Source organism: Curcuma longa, chromosome 9 (genome assembly GCF_044706935.1).
Source record: "Curcuma longa cultivar G26 ecotype Majalengka, Jawa Barat chromosome 9, ITB_CL_G26_1.1, whole genome shotgun sequence".
NCBI lineage: Eukaryota > Viridiplantae > Streptophyta > Magnoliopsida > Zingiberales > Zingiberaceae > Curcuma > Curcuma longa.
In genome coordinates, this window is record NC_133869.1 from 7,429,216 (window position 1) to 7,450,480 (window position 21,265).

Here is a 21,265-nt window from a genome sequence, read left to right on the forward strand (position 1 = left end):
CCCCCTACATGTCTTTTGCTCCTCCATTGTTCCTGCTGTTGCGAGACGAGCCACCAAACACTAACTTATGTGAGATCGAGTCGTTGAAAATCTAGAGATAGCTAGACTAACCGAAGAGCCTGTGAAACTTAAAAGATAATGAGAATTAGAAGAGAAGTCAAGAAATGCCCTAATGAGAAGATAGAGACGAAGAACAGTAGATGTGCATATACAGATGTAAGGGTATGCATGTGCGCACTTTTGTCTACAGAGTGAACTCCTTTCATATAGCATAATAGGGAGGAGATGTCACATCCATAGTAGAGAAAATGTCTCATCTTCTACGTCACATACTGTAAAAGGTCATACTGTATTAATCATAGATCATGATACAATGTCATGCTGTATATCATGTGACCCATATTTGCCATGCTAGCCCACGTGTCGCTTATGCTGTTACGAAGTGTCAAAGGGTTTGACTTGTTAGGGTGATGAGCGTTGGATCGAGAGAGTCAAATTACCTAGAGCGGGCCTCAAGAAAGACGAGCAAGTCAGGTCAGTCGATCTTCATAGGAAAAATGAGTCAGTCGGCCTTCACAAGTTAAAATGAATCAGTTCATCTTCTCCGGTAAAATGAATCAGTCGGCTTTCACAAAGAAAATAATAATAATAAGTCAAAAAATTACATCCATCTCTTCAATCCAACTTATCCTTTTTCAATGTGACAAGCTCTTAACATCCATGATGCTTTCATTGTATAATTTCCCTTTTTTGGGTGTGGTGTATAATTTAGGTCTCATGCATGTTTTAATCCTATGATAATTTGTTTCTAGTGGACAGCTCGCTAATTCGGTCTTTACAGTGCCAATTTTAAATGATGGACGAAAACAAATTGACATGGTGTTGGTTGGTTAAGAATTGATACATTTAAATTTACAATAATAATAATAATCTTAGTTTTTTTTAATGCAAACTAAAAAAAAAACAGAGGAAATTTTAATGATCATCTCCTTCATCGCGTCATTTTCCAAATTGTAGCAAGTGGATTGAATTATGATCGCAATGTCCTTGTGGTTGATCATGCTTTACACTGGAATATGATGCATCAAACATGACGCACGGCATTTTTCATATTTCACAGAGTCTCTCGCCTGAAATAGCATTTTAAGAATTAACATAATTAAAGAAACACACATATAATTAAAGAACGGAATATAATCTTTAAGAAAAATGGCAACAGGAAATTGGTCCCAGAACTCTCGCCTCCGGACGCATATTGTTGACCAATCAATGAATATATGGAATTCACCCGATCGAACAAAATTCCGTTAATTTATCCATTAATTCACCCTTACGTACGATCACCGCCGATCAGATCGAGTCGCGGGGTCTCTGCTCGTCGATCGAAGTCGCGGAAGCTCCGGCGGGGAAGGCAACGCCGGGAGGGAAGTTGAGGAGCGCCTTGGCGCCGCGCATCCGGAAGGCGGCGCGGTCGTAGGCGGCGGCGGCCTCCTCGGCCGTGTCGAAAGTGCCGAGCCAGAGGCGCGCGCCGTGCCGGGACGAGTCGCGGATCTCCGCCGCGAACTTGCCCCAGGGCCGGCGGCGCACGCCGCGGTACTTCCTGGCCCGCGGCTGGGGGGCGGCGCGAGCTCTGAGGAACAGCGGGGAGAGAGTCGTCAGAGGCGGCGTGGCGGCGGCGGAGGGGGCCATGGACGAGGCCTCGCGGAGGACCTCGAAGAGGATCATGTCCTGAGAGTCGTTCTCGTTGAGAGGGAGCTGCTGCTGCTGCTGCTGCTGCGTCTGCTCCTCTTCTTGCTTGATGGGGTGGCGCATGAGATCGGGGGCCATGGAACTTGTTGAGCACAGAGAGAGAGAGAGAGAGAGAGGGTTGTGGCTGGAACTGGTATGAGGTGAATTAATGGATTGCTGGTGGGAAAGGTAAGAGGCGTGCTGGAATTGGCTATCTCGAACTGTTCTGTACACTGGGGATGATGACTCTACGTGGTTGGTACTATGGACGATTTGGCTTTTGAGACGAGAGCCGACTTGAATTGGAATTAATAGATTTATTCCATTTGTTGGGATCGATTGATACGTAGTCTCATCTGTAGATCGAGTTGATAGAGCTAACTAACCTAATTGATTAGTTTGATCCAGTCAATTAATCTATCTAAATCACCCCGATTAATTATCTAAGCTATTGTTTTGGCCAATTCGCCTGCTCTATGTATTGTTAGGGTAATGGGTTGGTATAACTTGAATCATAAGGTCAATACTTGATCCGATTGGAGACGACATGTCAGACAAAAGACTTGACTCCAGGATTGACTAGCTTGGTCCCACACCCGGGCTCCACAACCGAATTCTACGTTCACGCTCCATACCCTAGCAAGGTGGTCAGGCCCTAACTCGGCAAACAGTTCAAACTTCGGCTCCCCAACTCGGCAACTAGCACGACTCGAGACACAATACCCGACTACTCTACTCAACACCTAAAACTTAGTCTGGGCCTTCCGAAGTTTCCACTCGGCCCTAAGCTCCATCTCGGACCACGTCTCAACTCCCAGTCTCGAGCGACCTCGACCTAACCTCTCTTTGTTGCCTAGCCGCTTAAGCTCCACTCGCCCAGTGCCTTGCTCAGTGTTCAATCAGCTCGGTCCCTCCGAACCCGACCCTTGACACTCCATCATTCAGTTTGTCAGACAGCCGCCAAAAGAACATGTGCTATGATATGATAATTAGGATAGCTCATCTGCCCCGTTACGGCAACACGATTTAGGATGGCATAGGCAGAGGCTATAACAGGCATGGGTGATAGGACCCTTCACTACGATGACAGCGGCGATCTCCTTAACAAGACATCTCTCACTGATGGGATACTCTCCTTAATTAATATAAGATATCTTTCTCTCTCATAATAATTCTATAAAAAGACCTTGCCTCTCACAGGTGCAGGATCAAAAACCGCACGTTATTTCTCCTGTTACTGCGGCTTGACTTGAGCATCGGAGCGGTTGAGTCAGGACACCCCTGGCCTCTGTTCTCACTCTCGTCTTCTTCCTTGCAGCTCAGTGTTCAGTGGTATGTCAGGATCAGGAACCCTCCTCCTCAATCGGTTGTGGATACTACTTTTAGAAAAGTCAACATACAAGTCAGTTGTTCGATGACTCATCCGGTGACAATCTCAAACAGGAACAATTAGTTTGAACCATTCCAGTCACTACACTTTTCGTAGTGATCAATATTATATGAAAAGAAAATTAAAATAAAATTTATCCTTCTTATTATTCATTCACTTAGTTTTTTCTACTTTTGGCTTCGACAAACCGTTTCCATAAAAGATGGTTCAAAGGTCCCAGATTGACTCAAGACCATGATAGAGAAGAGCATTGCCTGACTAATTAAGGAAAAGTCCTATCAACTGACGGTTAAAGATCTAGATCTTATTTTTGTAATTTAAATCGCAGATCTTGAAGTTTTCTAAGCGTACGTGATCAATTAGATATACATTATTCTAGATGCAAGAATATTAAGCTATGCATTATAGAATTTTCCAAGTAGGGGGGGGGGGGGGGGGGGGGGGGGGCAAAAAGAATATTAGGAAGCTCTATCCCTTTTGACTAGTTTTATACAATATGTATATTTTTTAAATAATTAACAAATTTTGTTTCCTTAAAAAGATAATATAAAGTTACCCCTCCTAGTTGGTTTCCTAAATATTCCTCATCAATCTTAAGGAGTACTTAACAATTAATGTTCGGATTAAAATTCTCTTCTAAACTAGAAAATTGTGATGTTGATTTTGCTCGTATAGAAGACAAGTCAGAAATCCAGAAGTCATTAAGCTTTTGATATAGCCAAATATACGATAATAAGAAGATTAATTATAAAGATCGCTAATTAATTGTTAAGGCAGCCAATTAGCTGGATCCAATCCTACGTTTTATTTAATTGTCATTTCTATTTGAGGGGTGTCAAAAATTGAATCCAATCCAAGTTGATTTGAAAAATATCAAATTATAGTTGAAGATTTTCGAGTTCAAATTGTGTTCGGATTGAAGATTTTTTAGTTAGATTGGGTTTCAATGAACCTAAATTGATCTGTATTTAGAATTTATAATTTTTTATTAAATTAAATTTTATTTTAAAAATTAAGATGTTTTAGGTAGGAATGACCATGTTAAAGTTTTAAGAGAAAAATAAAAAATTATTAAGAAAAATAATTTAAAAATTTCAGATGGTTGAGGTTATTCATGTTTGTCGGATTCTTCATGTTCGAATTTACAAGTTTAAGTTTTTGGATTGGGTTTGAATTAGAATCGAATTCTGATTAAGATATTTTATAATATTATTATTTCAATCATATCGGATCTGGACCAATTAGACGTGTCTGAATTGACAGTCATTTCTATGCCGTAACACATCTCGACGTGATCAGCATTTAAAAAATGTTCTTCAATTAGTCTACCACATGTTTTTACTCTTTCACGATTGATTCGATCGACACGTGGGCGGCCAAATAAACCACGAGGAAAATTCAAAAATCATTTAGCTATGCGACCAAATAAGCATCAAATAACTAGAATGAAATGGTAAGAACAGCTCAAGATCGATAAAACTTATTCCAAGAGCATACACGTCTAGAAATTGAGTGCCAAGAATCTGGAAATTAAATGACCAAGAAATGGTTAAAGTCGGCTTCAATTCAAATCTCCAGAGCTCATGCTGCATTAGCTGATCTTCTTGAGGTTTTTACTCTTCCTAATTGGCCTCTTTTCAACCATGTCTGCCCGTGTTTCTTAATTCTAGCTTTGCTAGCCAACACCAGCACCTGAGAGGTTCAGAAAAAGGATCGATGTCGACGAAAGGAAGATGTCGAAGGCGAAAACAAAATATTGATCGGACACTTGGTGATCGAAAGTCCAAAAGAAATTGACAAGAGGAAAGTATAAGTGGGTTGAAGTTGACCGAACACTTGATGATTGAAAGTTTAATGGGAAGTTGACAACAGGAAAGTCCAAGTTGATCGAGGTTAACCGAACACTTGGTGATTGAAGTCCAATGAAAAATTGACAAAAGAAAAGTTTAAATGGGTAATGGAGGACTGGACACTTGATATGAGTCAGGAAGTTTTGACAGATCAAGGTTGCCTGAATGTTAAACAATAGAGAAGTCCTGGTAAGTTGAGGTAAACCAGATATTAGGCAATGTTGAAGTCCTATTAGGTCAAGGTTGATTAGATATTGGACAATTAAAAATCTCAACAGGTTAAGGGTAATTAGATATTGAGTAAAGGAAGTCTTGATAGATTAAGGTAAATTGAATATCAAGAAAGATATGAAGTCAACCTTGAAAAGGTTAAAATCAAGGTTAGCAATCAATTACCAAAAAGTGATAATCGATTGGCAAATCGTAAATTTGGAATATTCAAGTTTCCTGCTTGAGCTATGATCAATTGGTGTAATCGATTGATAAAGTAAAAAATAGTCGTTCTACATGTTTAAACGGTCAGATCCAATGTGACAATCGATTAGTAAGTGAATTTCAACCTGATGTCGACCCTATAAAAGGGGGTTTCATGTGGAGGGGAAGCAACTAGTTCTTGGAGATTTGAGGCAAAGTGTTGATGCATTTTTGTATCAACAAGAAAGCATCCAAGGCAATATTTGATTGTAAAGATATTTTCAATTTCACTTGTATTTATATTTAATTTTCCTATTATATTCTTATAAGAACAAGGTTGTAAGAGGTTTCTCTACATCCAGAAGGTATACGAAAAAAATAAGATTCTAGTGAAAAAATATCGATAGAAGCAGGGTCTTGAATTAGCCGTTTCAAGGAGACGGATACCAAATAAATCACAAAGTTATGCATATGGCGTCAAATTTAATTCAAGAATTTCATTGCACATTCAAATGGCTAATACAAGATCAAAACGAGAAGCGATCGAAGCTATTCAACCTTTCCTTTAACTTACAAGTCCTAACAAGCTCTACCATCTGAGTTCACCCTTGCCGATCACTCAACTCAACCCTCCTTAGCTCAACCTTGCCAACCGATCACATTAATTCATCCCTGTTAACTTCCCTTCTTATTTCAACCACCTCAGTTAGACCTTGCTAACCACCTCAACTCGGCCTTGTCGGCCACCTCAGCTTGACCCTGTTGACCTCCTCAGCTCAACCTTGCCGACCTCTTCAGCTTGGCCATGCCGATCTTGATCCTTATCTCAACCATCTGATCAGTTCGACCTTGTCGATCACCTCAACTTGGCACCCTGCTGACCATCTCAACTCACCCCGCCGATCAACCATCTCAACTCACCCCTATCGACCTCTGCAGCTCGGCCCTGTTGATCGATCTCCTCAGCTCGGTTCTGTTGATCTCTTCAGTTCAACCACACTTAATATTTGAATCTAAAATTGGAGACGCGAATGTCTCCAATACTAAGCATGTGAGATAACATGGTCAATTGGATGTGAAATGATATAATCCATAGAGTACAGTGATATGCCACCCTCCATCCAAATATGACAAATGTGAGATGACCGAATAAAACGTAAGATGAGAGACATGACCTTCAAAGGTGATGTGACATCGTTATGTCCACATGTGATGTTCCATCGATCAGGACATTAGACATTATTCTCCCAAGGGGTAATGCATGTATAAAAGAGGAGTCGTTCTTGCGAACTAAGGTATGCGCACAAGTGACTCTTGAACCTTTCTCTTATTTTTCTATTATGTTTCGCTTCTCTTCTGCAAAAGGTGGCTCTTAGTGGCCCCACACGGTCGGTCCCACGATCATCTGTGAAAAGGTAAATCGAGAAAGTGCAGTTGGTTAACGCAGGAGGGTATTGCCTGGCTTCGCCAGGATTCGAACCCTTGTCCTCTTCTGCAAGTCTGCTGCGTCGTAACCAACTCACTTATGTCCCGGGGGCATATTTCGCTTCTCTATTCTTAGCTTGGAGGTCTAATTTAAATGCCGGAGTGGTAATTCAGTCAAGGTCAATCTTGATCTTCAATCTAATTACGGTTACGTTGAGTTTCGCAGGGATCCAAAGAGTCTCTTTCTCAACAGATCGTTGAAAGTATATGTCAATCTCGAAGACATCTGATCGAAAATTCACCCTTCTAAATACGAAACAAGAACAATAATTTTCATATATAATTATTCTTTGATAATGAATTTTGTCTGTTCGAATTGATGGAGGCCTGCAGCCAGCATAGGCTGCAGCACCCGGAACGGCCCGCATCAGCCGCTGCATCCTTCCCCTTCCTGTTCCCGCTCGCCATTAATCTCTTCGCGCATGCACGCAACGAGTAAGAGTTATTGACGTCTTCCTCGAGCAACTGAAAGCTTGCCGTAGCTTGTGCATTAATTTAGAACTCTCCCTGCTTGCATGCGCTTTTAAAGCGTGCACGTGAGGCGCCGAAGGCTCTGCGCAAACATATTTTTTATTCGCATCCTTCAATTCGAATCGATCGTCAGCTAGCTAGCTAGCAATCTTAGTTCGCAGTAAATAACGTTGCCATATTCGCAGAGTGAAGATTGCCGGCACAGGCGCTTTAAATAGGGCTGGATAAGTAAAGCGAGCCCCGACCGTTTCAGTTTAGAAAGCCAGCAGCAGGCTTCGCACGCTTTATGGGTACGGAGAAATGATGCAGAGAGGAAACGGAGCAGTCTTTCAGTTCCTCCCTCTTTTTCTTTCTCATATATATACAAACTGTACGTTCGCGTCGATAGTGATCGAGTGAGATCATCTAATTCCCATGCATGTCGACTTCAGTTTGCAGGAGGAAGAGCATGCACGGCTACTTTTCATGGGATTTGCGCCCCGCGGTTTGTGCTCAACCGTACATGGCTCATTCAAGGCCATTTATTGTATTTATTGCCTTCCTTGTTTTCTTTTTAAATGTTTTTTCCTGTTTTGTGCCCATAAATTGCACCTCATCGGGAGGGAGGAGGAATGGAGGATCCAGTAGTTGTTCGGTGGTGGTGGTGATGGGCGAATCTGTCTCCGTCAGAGCCTCTCACTGGTCGCTCGCGCACAAGCCATCGTCTCATTGGAGTCATGCATGCATGATATGATTAGCCCTCACGAGGACGATGAATCACCATGGCAGCTCATTGGGTTGACAAACATGTACAATGCCATGATCTCCAAAAGTTTCGCTTGTCGAACACGTATGGAAGAAACCTTTTCGGATGTAAAGCAGATGTCATATAATTGGTTGTCGAGTGTCGTGATGCAAAAGGACAGTGAGGTCTGTGTTTACTAAAACATGTAAATTAATTAAACACTAGTTAGCGTCAGGATGAAGAAGTTCGGTTAGGTCGTTCCATATATGAATGACCAGCCATTCTGATAATTTGCAGCGAATATATAGTTTTAGGGCAAGCAAGTTTGGTGTGATCAGATTCATCTGAAAAGTGTTTCTTGTAGATTGTTGTGTTTGAAATTTGCAACAAAATATATATGCATAATGCAGCTGACTTCAAGAATGCAATGGTGCAATCTGCATGCGTGTTGTCGAACCGTTGACTTGTTCTGATCTTTCAGCCTCAAGGTACTTTTGTGAGGATTCTCAGTTAATAACAGCCGACGACAAATTTTTGTAGAAGGTTGGTGAAGACGATGAATGGTCAGACAAAGTTGTTCACCTGGGTGGTCCAGAATTAGTTTAAGAATTTTTAATTGTGATAATTAATATTTTTAGGAACACATTTTAAAAAATAATTGTTTGAGATGATTTATTTATATATTTTAAGAAACATAAATTTGATTATTTTTTAATCGCATGTCTCTCTCTCTCTTTTTAAATATTTTTTATTGACTAGTTTAAAATAAAAATATTAAATGTCAGTAAAATTTTAAAAATAGTCATTGTATAATAGAAACATTAAAAATCATATATTAACATAGACATTTGTTCAATTTAATTTAATTTGTATTAACTACATAAAAAAAATATTTTACTAAGTATTTAATCATTAGTCAATCCTATACAAATTAAATCATTAGGATGCAAAAATCTGATTGCATGAAAATTTTATTTGCATTCGAATAATGAACGCGAGACATGCTTATACATAGAATTAAATCATTAGTTTTTTTATGTTTTATTTACTATATGATTTTTAAAAAACTTTGAATTTTAAAAATAAACAAAAATTGTTTTTTCCTTTCTATCCATAATAAAAAAAATTCATGATCATATTATGGTTTAATCTCGATCTTATTAAAACAGTCGGTAAGTCTCATTTAATTTAAATATCCAATTAAAAAAAATTTATGTCCTTTTATTTCCTTTTTTTATCTCGATGTTGAATTAATTAAGGAAGTCTTCTAACGTTAGTTAATAAATTTTAAATAATGAGTAATTAAAAAAAAATATCTTTCGATCATTATACACTAATTTTATAAAATGGTTCATTGGATCATCCAAAATAGTGAATGATTTTTTCCATCCAAAATCAAGATAATTTGAATTATTCATTAGATGGTTTTTCCTTGTACTTATTTCTATGAATTGAAGCCGAGCCATTGAAAGTAATGAAGCTTTTATTGCCTCATCATAAATATTTGCAAGAAGTAAGAGAGACATAGAGAAGGCAAAAGGGTGAAGATCCCTCGAGTCAATCCAACACCAAATGACCCAAGTAACCTAATTCATCCCATGCAATTAATTACTTCTCCCAACTCATTTCCCAATCAACTCCACCTCTTTGTGCTTAATTGTAATCTCCCTTTTCTCTCCCTTTATGCATTTATTCCTCCACAACAAACCTCTTCCATTAGAATAATCCTACACTTTAACTCTTCCCATTCATTTCTCCTCCTCCTCCTGCAAACATGCACTACACTTCGAAACATAATCTATATCTCCACTTTCAAATTGAACCTCTCATAGAAAGAAAAGACCTCATCAAAATTCATGCCCAAATGCTTGCAATAGTAGTAATTCATCTCCCCTTCGGTGCTCTTTCCTAAGTTCTTCTTTAGCCGCATCTTTCAGTAACTTCAGTACCACAAGTCATGTATAGTAGAGCCTTTTCTTATATTTTAGTTTACAGAAGATATATAAATGAGTTATGTTAAAAAAAAATTTAATTATCGACTGCGGAAGTGGGCAGAGAGGACTACTGTTCCTTTTAATTCAGCATTTTAAATTTATAGATAGATGTGATGAATCGAGCAGAGGAGTAGGTGGTGGCTGTTATAGGAAAGGAATTCGACATGTACATGCATATCACACGGATATAAAGAGAGACTACTGTTTCCATTATACATCACTCCTCACCACCACCACCACCACCACCACCACCACCACCACCACCACCACCACCACCACCACCACCATCATCATCATCATCATCATCATGGCCTCATCCAACAAGCATTGGACGAGCATGTTCAAGTCGAAGCCCTGCAGCAACCAATGGCAACATGATCACGTCTTTCACCAGAAGAATCCAGGTCAGTCGACATCTCAGTTCAGTTTCGATTTCCTAGCTAGCTGCTAGCTCTCTTTTTCGAGAGTTAGGGTTTTGAGAAATGATGATGGTGATGATTGCATGGTTGCTTGGTGGTGCAGGTTGTGAGGAGAGGAGCCCGGATCCGAAGCCGAGGTGGAACCCGAAGCCGGAGCAAATCCGGATCCTGGAAGCCATCTTCAACTCCGGCATGGTGAACCCTAGCCGCGACGAGATCCGCAAGATCCGACTCCAGCTCCAGGAGTTCGGGCCCGTCGGCGATGCCAACGTCTTCTACTGGTTCCAGAACCGCAAGTCCCGCTCCAAGAACAAGCACGGCAACCGCCACCACTTCAACCCGGCCGGCCGGCGGCAGCACAAGCCGTCCCCCACCGCCTCCTCCTCCTCTTCGTCCGCCCAATCCACCAATTACTCCGTCAACAAAACCTCACCACTCCCAACTATATTCCACCTCGCTCCCCGGCCGCCATCTGCGACCTTGTTCCTAAATCAGACGAACTCCTTTGTGGCGCCGGCAGAGCAAGACATCGCCGCGATCATCAGTTCGGAACAACTATGCGATCCAGAGATGCTACTCATGGGTCAGGATCAGAAAGGCCAGGATGATGATCACCAACAGTGCAAGTTGAAGATGCAATATTTACAGCAACTTTATGCAGCAGCTGCTGTTGCTCCAACTGCTAGTGCTTCTACTGTAGGCAGCTGCGTTAATGGTAGCAGCGATATACAAGGTATGCGCCATTAATAGCCAGATCTCACATACTGAGAGTGATGGTTCAGTGCAGCTACAACTATTCTTAGATCCTCCCTCATCTACTTGACATTATGCATTTCCATGTGTTTTCACTTCAACTTTTGTAGCCACCTGGTAATGCTCCCGAAATTGAGAGCTGTCTTACTATTAGAACAACAGCTACTATACGTGCACGCAATCCTTTATCATGTAAAGAAAAGACAAGGAAGAACAGAGCTCTAGGCAGTCCTGTCACCAAGACACATATACGATGGGGATTGAATGACACGGTAGATGGTTGTGTCATTGATCTCCTACAGATTGGACGTTGGACGTGTGCATGAGATTCATATAGATTGTGCTGTGTCTTTTTCATGCATCGACTTCAAACGATTTAGATATACACAATCTACAATTCTACATGCCATTTCCTCTTGCTAGCTTCTTTAATTTATACATCAATGAACAGTGTTAATGGGGGGAATTGGTAGCGGAATATTTGACGGTACTGGAGCATCCTGCAACAGCTGGTCGACGGTGATCACCAGTGAGGCGGCGTACGAGGTGGCAGCCGGCCGGATAAATGTGAGGCAGGTGCTCGGGCCGGAAGCCATCCTTCTGGATCAATCCGGGCAACCTGTGCTTACTGATGAGTGGGGTGTGACCCTCCATCCTCTCCAACATGGAGCTTCCTATTACCTCGTAATTATTTAATTTAATTCATTACTACCTAATTAGTTGGTTACCAGCTACCATCTCTGATTAATTATAGTCATTTGATTATACTAATTGTTATGCAGGTTTAGTAAGTAGCTGAAAGTAGCATGGTCAGCACTCAAGAATGTAGATTCACTGCATAAATGGGTTTTATTTTGCAAAAGTGCCTTTCCAACTTTGTAGTAATTAATCCCATGAATGTTAACTCTTCTATGGAGTATATATATCCTACATGACTGATGTACTTCTTTTTGGATCTTAATTAATCATCTTCAAGTTAATTTTGTAGCAATAAGTACCCCTTGAGTTTTGTGATCATATAAACCCAATTTGTTTGTGCATTGTCTTGGATAGGAGCTATATATATATGTGGACAGTTAAATACTCAATTACATAATTTGGACAGCCTTCCAAACATGATCATTCATTACACTAATTCGAATCATCATGGACCTCACATTCTTAAACCAAATGGATTATTTTAGAGAGTAAAATAATGACAACAGTAGGGATCAAATATTTTATATGCCATATTTTTGTCTATAAATTGACACTGATAGATTCCCAACCAGAAGGGAAAGAGGGTTACAGAAAATATTTTTAATCACATTACACACAACAACTACAAAATTTGTTTTGACTTTGATACAGAATCTAAGCTTGCAATAAGTGTGTGCTAGCTGCAATCCACAATGTCGGGTGCAGCAGGTATCGTGCATCACGCGTGTCAATTTGTTTGACTTTGATACAGAGTCAAAGATTGCAGCTTACTTTGATCACGCAGGGCATCATTTGCTATTTAGCGAAGGTGCAGGCAAAGAAGGTTGCGTAGAAATCTCGATCTTGTTCGTGCGTAATTTTTTGACTACGGAGCTGTGGAAGAAGCTTCGTATAGATATTGGTGCATGCGTTTACATTTACGACCGCGTGGAGTTGACTCAGACTCATACGCTAACGTGGCAAAAGTCAATAATCATATAGTGACGTGTCAGTGACAACATTTGCGTTTGACGAAAGCAACGTTCTTTTAATATTACGAATCTTGAAGCACAGCTGTCGATTTGTATTTGTTTCGCGTATAAATATAAAAGAGGGGGGCAGAATGGTCATCAGAGCCAAAGAGCGCCGGCTTCCTTCAAGATCGGCACGAGCTCGCCGGCGATGTGAACGGCGAGGAGGCGATCGAGCCCACCGAGAAGTCTTCCGCCCACGAACACCGCTGGAAGAATCATCGGCCCCCTACAATTCCCGCCGCTGACCTCGACCGCCCCTTCTAGCTCCGCCGCGGCCTCCTCGCCAAGCTCGCACACCGCAGGGTTGACTCCCAGCCCCAGCAGCAGCCGCCTGGCGACGTGGCACATGCAGCATTCCCTGCGCCCCGCCACCACCACGGGATTCTTGGCCACCATCTGATGCATCACCGCGGCACGCTTTCCGCCGCTGGAAGAGGAGGTGGAGGACGACGACGGCGAGGAGGGCGATTCGGCTGCGAAGAGTGCCGATCGATAAGATACGGTCGCTTCCTGCATTATTACGATTTCTTTCCCTTTTTATCAGCCAATTTGAGAAGGAAGAATCCGAATTTGGGGTGGAGAAGTGGAAGGGAGAAAGGGGATGGTTATATAGTAGCAGGGAGGGCGCGTGGATGACGTCAGAACAAGAAAATCTGACGGCATCAGAAGTCGTCAACACTCCACCCCAATTCGAAACGTGGTCGGCGCACGTAGCCTTCGTGGGTGACGCCATTGACGCGTCTGCACCAACGTGTCGCCTAGTGTATAGAATGAAACGGTGTTTGGTGTCGGGTGGTGTGGTAAACGGATCGGACCAGAGTTTGTAATAAAATAAATGAGTTAAACCATGTTTAAAATAAACTTAAAATCGTTGTTTACATTGACCTTAATTTCTTTTTTTTTTTAAATCTTAATTTATTTAAATATTATTGAGCTTTTAATTTAAATTTATTTGATTGTTTTAAACTTGTATAATCTTGAATTCGTTTAGTTTATTAATAAGTTTGATATTAAAATTTTATTTATTTAAATCTATTCAAATTGATAAACTAACATAAATAACTTCTCAAACATTAAATAGAATTATAAATATTTGATTCAATTATTGTTAAACATCAAATTTAATTACCAAACCAAACATTAAATAGAAAGAAACAGTGTTTAGTTAAGGTAATCTAATAAAAGTTTGTGTTAAACTTATTTTGATAAGATAAGTAAGGTAAAATTAAATTAAAAAAAACTAAATTGCTAAAATAGTTATTTGAGTTTGATTTACCATTTTTTAAGCAAAAATTTCATCTGTTTAAATATTATTCGCTTTTAATTTTTAGTCGATTACTATTTAATTATCCATGTTGAAAATTTATTTATTTATAGATAAAAATTTATTAATGAATATGATTTATAAACTTTATTTATAATATTATTTATAAATAATTTGTAATATTTTTTCATGATCGTTAAATATATTATATATATATATATAATTATATAATATTAATTAAATTCTTACTAAATCAGGTAACTGGCAGCTTCCTCGCCCGCGCGGCAGTACAGGACCCAGCAGCAGAATTGAAAACGACGGAACGGTGACTAGGGGCAACGTATTATAAACGTGTACAGAAAAGAATTGGGCCCATTGGTGGCCGTGTGGGCCACAGATATCAATTTGTTGATAAATCCCAGTTGGACTTGGATCTTGGAAGTACAGTCAAATGTAATCCCATGTGTCCGGTCCGGCGGCAATCGATGGTCGGAATGTATTTTGGAAGTATTATATATATATATATATACACGTCAGGATTACAAGGGCTCATGTAAACATTCGCTCACGATTACGAACGAGAACGTAGGCATCCACCTTTTCCAGACAATTCAACTCGTCAAACGATTTAAAACAGATTGGAGTCATTACAAAAATAATGCTATTTTTAAGTTCAAAATCTATCACAATCAAACCAAAAACAATTAACTCTAAAATGATGCAGTATTAACATCCGTTGGCCGGATTCCTTCAAGGTGAAGGTGGTCGTAGCATTCATTCAGTTCTGCCATGAGCGAATCTACTTGCTTTGACATCATGCGCACGCATATTGTTCATCAAAAGCACGCAGAATTGATGATCTTTTTCCAGCTCCACGCGTACTTATTATTTGCCGATGCGAGCAGTTGTTACTCTTCCACAACATTCACCAACTCGTACTCAACCAGAGACAGGTTGTTGTCCTCTTTCACAGTGAAATTGGCTGGCTCAGTCGCTTCGATGCGTCCCCACTTGTCTACAGCCAGTCTCATTGAACCTTTGAACATGTCGATCTTCGCATTGCGGAGAATGACAGTGTTTCCGGGTTTCATCAAGTCAACTGTGAAAGAATAAAAAGATCATACGGGAACAAAAACTGCAAGATCAGTTTTCCAAGAGCAAAGATATTCTTTATTATGGGTATAAAGAATTACATCTACAATTTATACTTTGCAGTACTTGAAGAAAATTTTGACTGGGACAAGTAAAAACACATTAACAGCATTACTATTCATATCATATCCATGTGGTAATGGCATTCCCTTATTCATTCATTTTAAATGTGTTTAGCATAAAAAAACGTCCGGTAATCTAAGTATCACTAGGTAGCATTCTGACAACCTATAACTGTCTCCATATTCCTTGGATACAGATAAAAAAAGACAGATGTGATGAAGCACATCTTCAATGCTGCTCTCCCACCAGAAAGCATCAGGAGGAATGCAATTTCATCACTTTACAGTATGCGATCATTTTACCATGAGCATTCATGGGACAAAGCTTAACACACATGGTCACATGCATGCACAAAGAATCTTTCCCAGGAAAAATCCAGTTTATGGCTTTTCAAAATGTACATATGCTTGAGAAAAAAACAATAAATAGAGGTATCTTAAACATAATGACAAAAACAAAGGCCATTAAGTAAGACGGACAATCTAACATTCCACTACAATTTTGCCATTCCATAAATTTAGGCAAAGCCAACTTAACATATTGAAGTAGTCCGGTTAAGAAGACAATCCAACAGGAGTCAAGGGACAATTTGAAGACAAGCCAAGCAGACACTTGAAACAGAAGGGAATCAAAGGACAAGCTGAAGTAAGAGAATTGCCGGGCTGGTGGGCACAGTGCATATTCAAGAGACTAAGCGCTGCTAAAATCTCCTCTATGATTGAACAGAGGAATCAAACAAACAACCCTTTGACTGTCTCTTGAGTTCATATTCAAACTTGATAATAAAATGAAGTAACAGTTTGCTAGACAAAGTCTAGCGAGTGACTTTACAGCAATTAATGTCACTAAGAGAAACTGAATTTATGTGTTTAAACTTCAAAGTTCTACTCAATTGTTTCCAAAGTTTCAAAAAGAATGTGTAGGCAGTATGCAACAGATCCACTGCATATTGCATATGTTGCATGGAGAGGCATATCTGGTTAGTATTAAATATAATTAAAAAAATAGAAAAAGAGTAACATACATCCAATATAGTATACTAATTGACAAGTCCACTTCATACTTCTACATAGAAAATATAAGTTAATCATGTTTAAGTTAACATCTATAGTTGTAAGCTACCAAATAGAGATAGGTTACAGTTTTAGGTCAATGTCATTTGTTATCACAACGTTTAAACTAATCAAATAAGACTCTTTTTAAAATGCACGTGCAAATAGCATTTGTTATATCAGGCATATAAGGGCGCTACACAATCCCCTTCAGATTATTCCTCGGTAGCTAAATATCGGCCCAAGCAGTTGCTTTTGGAAATCATAATCTTTTCATCTGTGAAATAGAAGATTATAAATAGTGTTGTAAAGAATAATTATTACTGATAATACAATATCTGAGTTAAATCATCCATAGAGTTAATTGCCCACCATTTTCATACCTTAAGACATGGAATCAGACATAGTAAGATTTATCCTTCCTCCACTTACATTAGACGTAATCCATACGTTAAGAGAAGGTATAGCTTCTTTATTCTCATCTTTAAATTTTCATATGGTAAAGAACCCCCCATTTCAAATTCCTGTGTGCAGAAGTAGGAAAATTTTTCACTTTGAAGACTGAAAGGGTCCAGCACTTAATCAATTAAACTATTAGACACCATCAAGTCCATTAGAGTATGACACATCATCCTTTCGGTCCCTGTTTACCCAGGTGGAGACAAAATCCAAAGAGAGTGGGGGAAAGCTGTAAGCTCAGCCTCTCACCCCCACTGTTTTGCCTTCATCCTGAAATTTTGGAATGCTAGGAAGAGGCATTCTGTAATGTGATTCTTGGTGAAATTTTTCGTCCTCCAAATGAGGAAGAAAAGGGACAAATTTATGAAATGACAGTAATCATCCTCGCCAAGAAGGCCCTAACGTCAGCAGAGGTGTGCCAAGATAGCTAGCCAGGGAAGTCAGAAGAGCTGCACTATGCTGAGAAAGATGTGCCTCCAAGGGAGTTCATTTGGGAAGTTGAAGAGTAATGTGACATGCCGAGAGAGCTGCGCCAAACGGAATTGGACAGAGCTACATCCTGCCAACAGATCTGCATCATCGGAGCCAACTTCACCAGCGCAATCGGGCGGAGCAACCACGAAAGTAGAAGACGACAGTTGAGTATGAGGTAAAAGGGTCATTCTACGCTATATCCAGCAGCTGGGCAAACAGGCACTCCGCACTCGTCGGTGGTCATAGTGGGCATACTTCTAATCGAGCTGTATTTCCATTAATGTTGGTCAAGTTTTTTGTCCCTTAGTAATCTTTCACGGAAGAATATTTCAACAAAAAATTCTAAACGAATCAACCCTAACTTCCCCCCAAAAATGGCAGATATTATCTGGTCATCTATAGACGACAATAATGAGGCACTGGGTGAAAGATAAATCCATGCATGCACACGAAATCAATCTGAGACTGAGAGAATGGCGAAAGCGAAAGAATCGAACCCTGTTCGTTGCGAGCGGTGAAAACGATGCTCCCAGTCCCATCGCCGATGAGGCACTCGGCTATCCTGGTGGGGCGAACGCGAACTGCGGTGGCAGCACGGCCCTTATCGACCACGGTCTCGGATTTCAGCACCACGACCGTGAGGGTGTGCCCGCTCGTCCCAGGCTTCAGCCGATCCACCTTCGTGAATATTGGCTTCCTCTTCGCGCCCACCGAACTCCCTCGGGACTGCTGCTGCTGCGTCGTCGCCATTGCCGACAAAATCGAAACCCTAGACTACAAACCAGAGTCTCGAACGTTGTGACGACACATAATCCCCATTGCGCTGCAAACCTTGATCCGGGCCGCACAAACCGTGTCCAAACCGGTCCATAGTTCAAACAGAGTCGGGTTAATATTTATATTCACCCGGAATGAACTCTTAAAAATTAGACATGTAAAGAGATAAATCAAAAAATTACAATTGATCGAATATTATCTATCCGGAATGAAGTATCGGTTCATCGTCTAATCGACTAAATTCACCCGGTTAAACAAAACCCCAGTAACTGATTTCAAGCACCTTGACCGTGAGGCTGTGCCGACCTTTTTCATCCACTGGCTTGTGAATCACGGACTCAATTTTATATAAGTAATTTGTTAACAAAGTTTGCACATAAATAAAATCGATGCCGTACTTGTATCGCTATTGTATGTATCAACATATTAAAACACTCAATTTTAAATTAATGTATTAAAAATAAATTCGAGGCGACGGTTGATATAATTTATATTAAAAATTAAAGTAATATAGATTTATTGAAAAAACAATAATTTGTTAATTAAAATATTAATCCACTACCACTGGCATGTGAACCACGGACGCAATTTTATATAGTGCATTTAAACCGCTAAACACCCAGTTTTAAGTCAATGTATTAAACTGGATGCGTTCGTGAATATAATTTATATTTTTCATGTATCAAATATGAATTTGATAAAAGTTAAAATAATATAGATTTATGTATAATAGAGTGTATTTAAAATTTTATTTAATAAAAATTTAAATATAATAGATCATAATAAGGACTAAATAGATCAAGCGTGTAAGTCAAATAAGTTGTATAGACATGAAGACTTTGCTGACGGATCTGCAGTGCCGGTCTAATTAATGTGCTAATTAATTATTACTACTTCATTAATTAAATAAAAGTTTAAACTATTTCAAGATTATGGAATCATGGATGTTTGTCCACACCACCGTATTTCTATTACTAATTATTAATTAGTAATGATGCATATATAATTAATTACTTGATGATGAGTTTTTTTAAATGAAGAAAATATTTTAAAGTAGAAAATTTATTTTAAAATATAACGGAAATAAAGGCACAAATAAAACTTATGCTCGTATAGATAATTTAATTTGCACTATATTTAAAAAACGAATTTGAAAAATATTTAAATGCGAATATCTTAGAGTAATCAAGTGTGTAATATTTCCAAAATACACTCATCTACAATCCGCTTCCAAATATTGTCAATCATTTTAGTAATTATTAATGAAAATTTAATATGTGGTATATATATATTTGTAATTTAAAAATACATCGTGGTAAACACGGAATTCTTCATGTGTGCTATATATTGATGAAGCGAGTATTCATTATTGCTTCGTTCCATCGTAGAGATTCTAACTCTAGTGATTAGTGATGGACCGCCTCGTCGCCGACGCCGATCCCCTGCCGCTCCGCGTCTTCTTCATCCCTTTTTTCGCCACCGGCCACCTCATTCCCTTGGTCGACATTGCCCGCCTCTTTGCAGCCCGCGGCGTTGATTCCACCATCCTCGTCACGCCGAGAAACGCGGCTCTAATCCGCGTTACGGTCGACGCCGCTGCCGCCGGCGGACTTCCTCTCCGCACCCTCATCTATCCATTTCCGTCCGCCGAGTCCGGCCTACCCCCAGGCGTCGAGAACATCAGCGACCTCCCCCCTGAGGAGTCGTACAAGATCGACTTGGCCACCCCCTTCACGCGCCCAGCCCACGAACAGCTCCTCCGCCTCCACCGCCCGGATGCCGTTGTCTCCGACGTCCACTTCCCGTGGACCGCCCTCATCGCCCGCGATCTCTGCGTACCCCGCTTTCTCTTCACTGCTGTGGGGCTTTTCCCCGCCTCCGTCGTGGCCTCCGTAAGGAAGCACCGGCCCCACGCCGGTGTCGCCGGTGACGATGAGCCCGTCCTGGTCCCAGACCTCCCTCACCCAGTGTTCCTTACGCGTTCCGAGCTCCCGGATTTCCTCCGCCGAGATGTTCCCCTGCGTCGGTTCCGGGACGAGTACGTCGAGGCGGAGACTGCAAGTGCGGGCGTCATCGTCAACAGCTTCGCCGAGATGGAGGCTTCCTACAGCGAGTACTACCTGCGAGCCCGCGGACTTAGAAGCTGGTTCGTGGGACCTGTATCCCTGGCGACCTCCAACGCCGGCGTGCGCGGTGGCGGCGACCCTGCTGCCTCCGCGAACAGATCACGGTGTCTCTCGTGGCTAAACGCGCAGGCGCCGAGGTCCGTCGTGTACGCTTGCTTCGGGAGCTGGAGCCGGTTCGCGAACGAACAGTTGAGGGAGATGGCGCAGGGGCTAGAGGCGTCCGGGCGCCCGTTCCTGTGGGTGGTGCGCGAGGAGGACGGCCAGGAGTGGATGCCGCAGGGGTTCGAGCAGCGGGTGGAGGGGCGTGGATTGGTGCTACCAGGGTGGGCCCCTCAAGTGGACGTGCTAAGCCATGAGGCGACCGGTGCGTTCTTGACGCACTGCGGGTGGAACTCCTTGCTGGAGGGCGCCGCTGCGGGGATGCCTATGGTGACTTGGCCGCTGTCGACGGAGCAGTTCATAAACGAGAAGCTGGTGGTGGCGGTGCTGCGCGTCGGCGCTCGGGCGTCGGAGCGTTGTCGGAGCACGGTGGACGACGAGCCGCATGTGGTGAGGGCGGAGGAGCTGGCGCGGGCGGTGGGGAGGATAATGGACGGAGGGGAGGAGGCGGAGGGGATACGGAGGCGGGCGAGGGAGCTCGGGGAGAAGGCGCGACAGGCGGTGAGGGAGGGCGGATCTTCCGACAAGGGGCTGAGAGATTTGCTCGTGGAGATCCGAGAGGGGCAAGGCAAGAAGAAGGACGTCGCCGCCGCTGCGGTCGGTTCTTTATAGGCCTTGACCCCATCGACGAACGTTAGCATCTCCAATAAGGAATAAATTTTATCTTTTATTTAATAATATTGATGTGAGACGAGGCATTCTCTTTAATAAAACACGTATGTAATACGAAGGTCATGAAGTGTCATGTTAACACAAATCGAAGAGAAGGTTGATTTCATCCCGGTGAAGTTTAGATGCG

The 21,265-nt window shown here is 41.3% G+C and overlaps 5 protein-coding genes across 5 annotated transcripts; 2 read left to right on the top strand and 3 right to left on the bottom strand.

Annotated features, from left to right (window-relative positions):
• Positions 1 to 975: 975 nt before the first annotated feature.
• LOC141835164 (pathogenesis-related genes transcriptional activator PTI5-like) lies at positions 976 to 1,981 on the bottom strand. The gene is made up of 2 exons (XM_074722595.1): positions 1,335 to 1,981; positions 976 to 1,130 (listed from the first exon to the last, which is right to left on the bottom strand). The coding sequence occupies exon 1, from the start codon at positions 1,825 to 1,827 to the stop codon at positions 1,351 to 1,353; it is 477 nt and encodes a 158-aa protein (XP_074578696.1). The 5' UTR covers positions 1,828 to 1,981; the 3' UTR covers positions 976 to 1,130; positions 1,335 to 1,350.
• An 8,382-nt stretch (positions 1,982 to 10,363) lies between these two features.
• On the top strand, positions 10,364 to 12,016 carry LOC141834485 (WUSCHEL-related homeobox 9-like). Its single transcript, XM_074721811.1, has 4 exons — positions 10,364 to 10,460; positions 10,579 to 11,208; positions 11,680 to 11,912; positions 12,011 to 12,016. Exons 1-4 carry the CDS (start codon positions 10,364 to 10,366, stop codon positions 12,014 to 12,016), a joined length of 966 nt encoding a protein of 321 aa, XP_074577912.1.
• Positions 12,017 to 12,938: 922 nt separating this feature from the next.
• LOC141834825 (glutaredoxin-C9-like) lies at positions 12,939 to 13,511 on the bottom strand. Its single transcript, XM_074722198.1, has one exon. The coding sequence runs from the start codon at positions 13,454 to 13,456 to the stop codon at positions 13,037 to 13,039; it is 420 nt and encodes a 139-aa protein (XP_074578299.1). The 5' UTR covers positions 13,457 to 13,511; the 3' UTR covers positions 12,939 to 13,036.
• Positions 13,512 to 14,814: 1,303 nt separating this feature from the next.
• LOC141834892 (uncharacterized protein At4g28440-like) lies at positions 14,815 to 18,196 on the bottom strand. The gene is made up of 2 exons (XM_074722283.1): positions 17,902 to 18,196; positions 14,815 to 15,303 (listed from the first exon to the last, which is right to left on the bottom strand). Exons 1-2 carry the CDS (start codon positions 18,152 to 18,154, stop codon positions 15,113 to 15,115), a joined length of 444 nt encoding a protein of 147 aa, XP_074578384.1. The 5' UTR covers positions 18,155 to 18,196; the 3' UTR covers positions 14,815 to 15,112.
• A 1,397-nt stretch (positions 18,197 to 19,593) lies between these two features.
• LOC141835436 (putative UDP-glucosyl transferase 73B6) lies at positions 19,594 to 21,136 on the top strand. The gene has a single exon (XM_074722891.1). The coding sequence runs from the start codon at positions 19,594 to 19,596 to the stop codon at positions 21,076 to 21,078; it is 1,485 nt and encodes a 494-aa protein (XP_074578992.1). The 3' UTR covers positions 21,079 to 21,136.
• The last annotated feature ends 129 nt before the right edge of the window (positions 21,137 to 21,265 follow it).

Bases quoted from the DNA above. Each gene is read 5' to 3' on its own strand.
- LOC141834485 (XM_074721811.1), top strand. From the start codon at position 10,364: ATGGCCTCATCCAACAAGCATTGGACGAGCATGTTCAAGTCGAAGCCC. The intron at 10,461-10,578 runs GTCAGTCGACAT...TTGGTGGTGCAG, and splicing joins CTTTCACCAGAAGAATCCAG to GTTGTGAGGAGAGGAGCCCG. The intron at 11,209-11,679 runs GTATGCGCCATT...ATCAATGAACAG, and splicing joins TGGTAGCAGCGATATACAAG to TGTTAATGGGGGGAATTGGT.
- LOC141835436 (XM_074722891.1), top strand. From the start codon at position 19,594: ATGGACCGCCTCGTCGCCGACGCCGATCCCCTGCCGCTCCGCGTCTTC.
- LOC141834892 (XM_074722283.1), bottom strand. From the start codon at position 18,154: ATGGCGACGACGCAGCAGCAGCAGTCCCGAGGGAGTTCGGTGGGCGCG. The intron at 15,304-17,901 runs GTTCGATTCTTT...ATTCTTTCACAG, and splicing joins CACCGCTCGCAACGAACAGG to TTGACTTGATGAAACCCGGA.
- LOC141835164 (XM_074722595.1), bottom strand. From the start codon at position 1,827: ATGGCCCCCGATCTCATGCGCCACCCCATCAAGCAAGAAGAGGAGCAG.
- LOC141834825 (XM_074722198.1), bottom strand. From the start codon at position 13,456: ATGCAGGAAGCGACCGTATCTTATCGATCGGCACTCTTCGCAGCCGAA.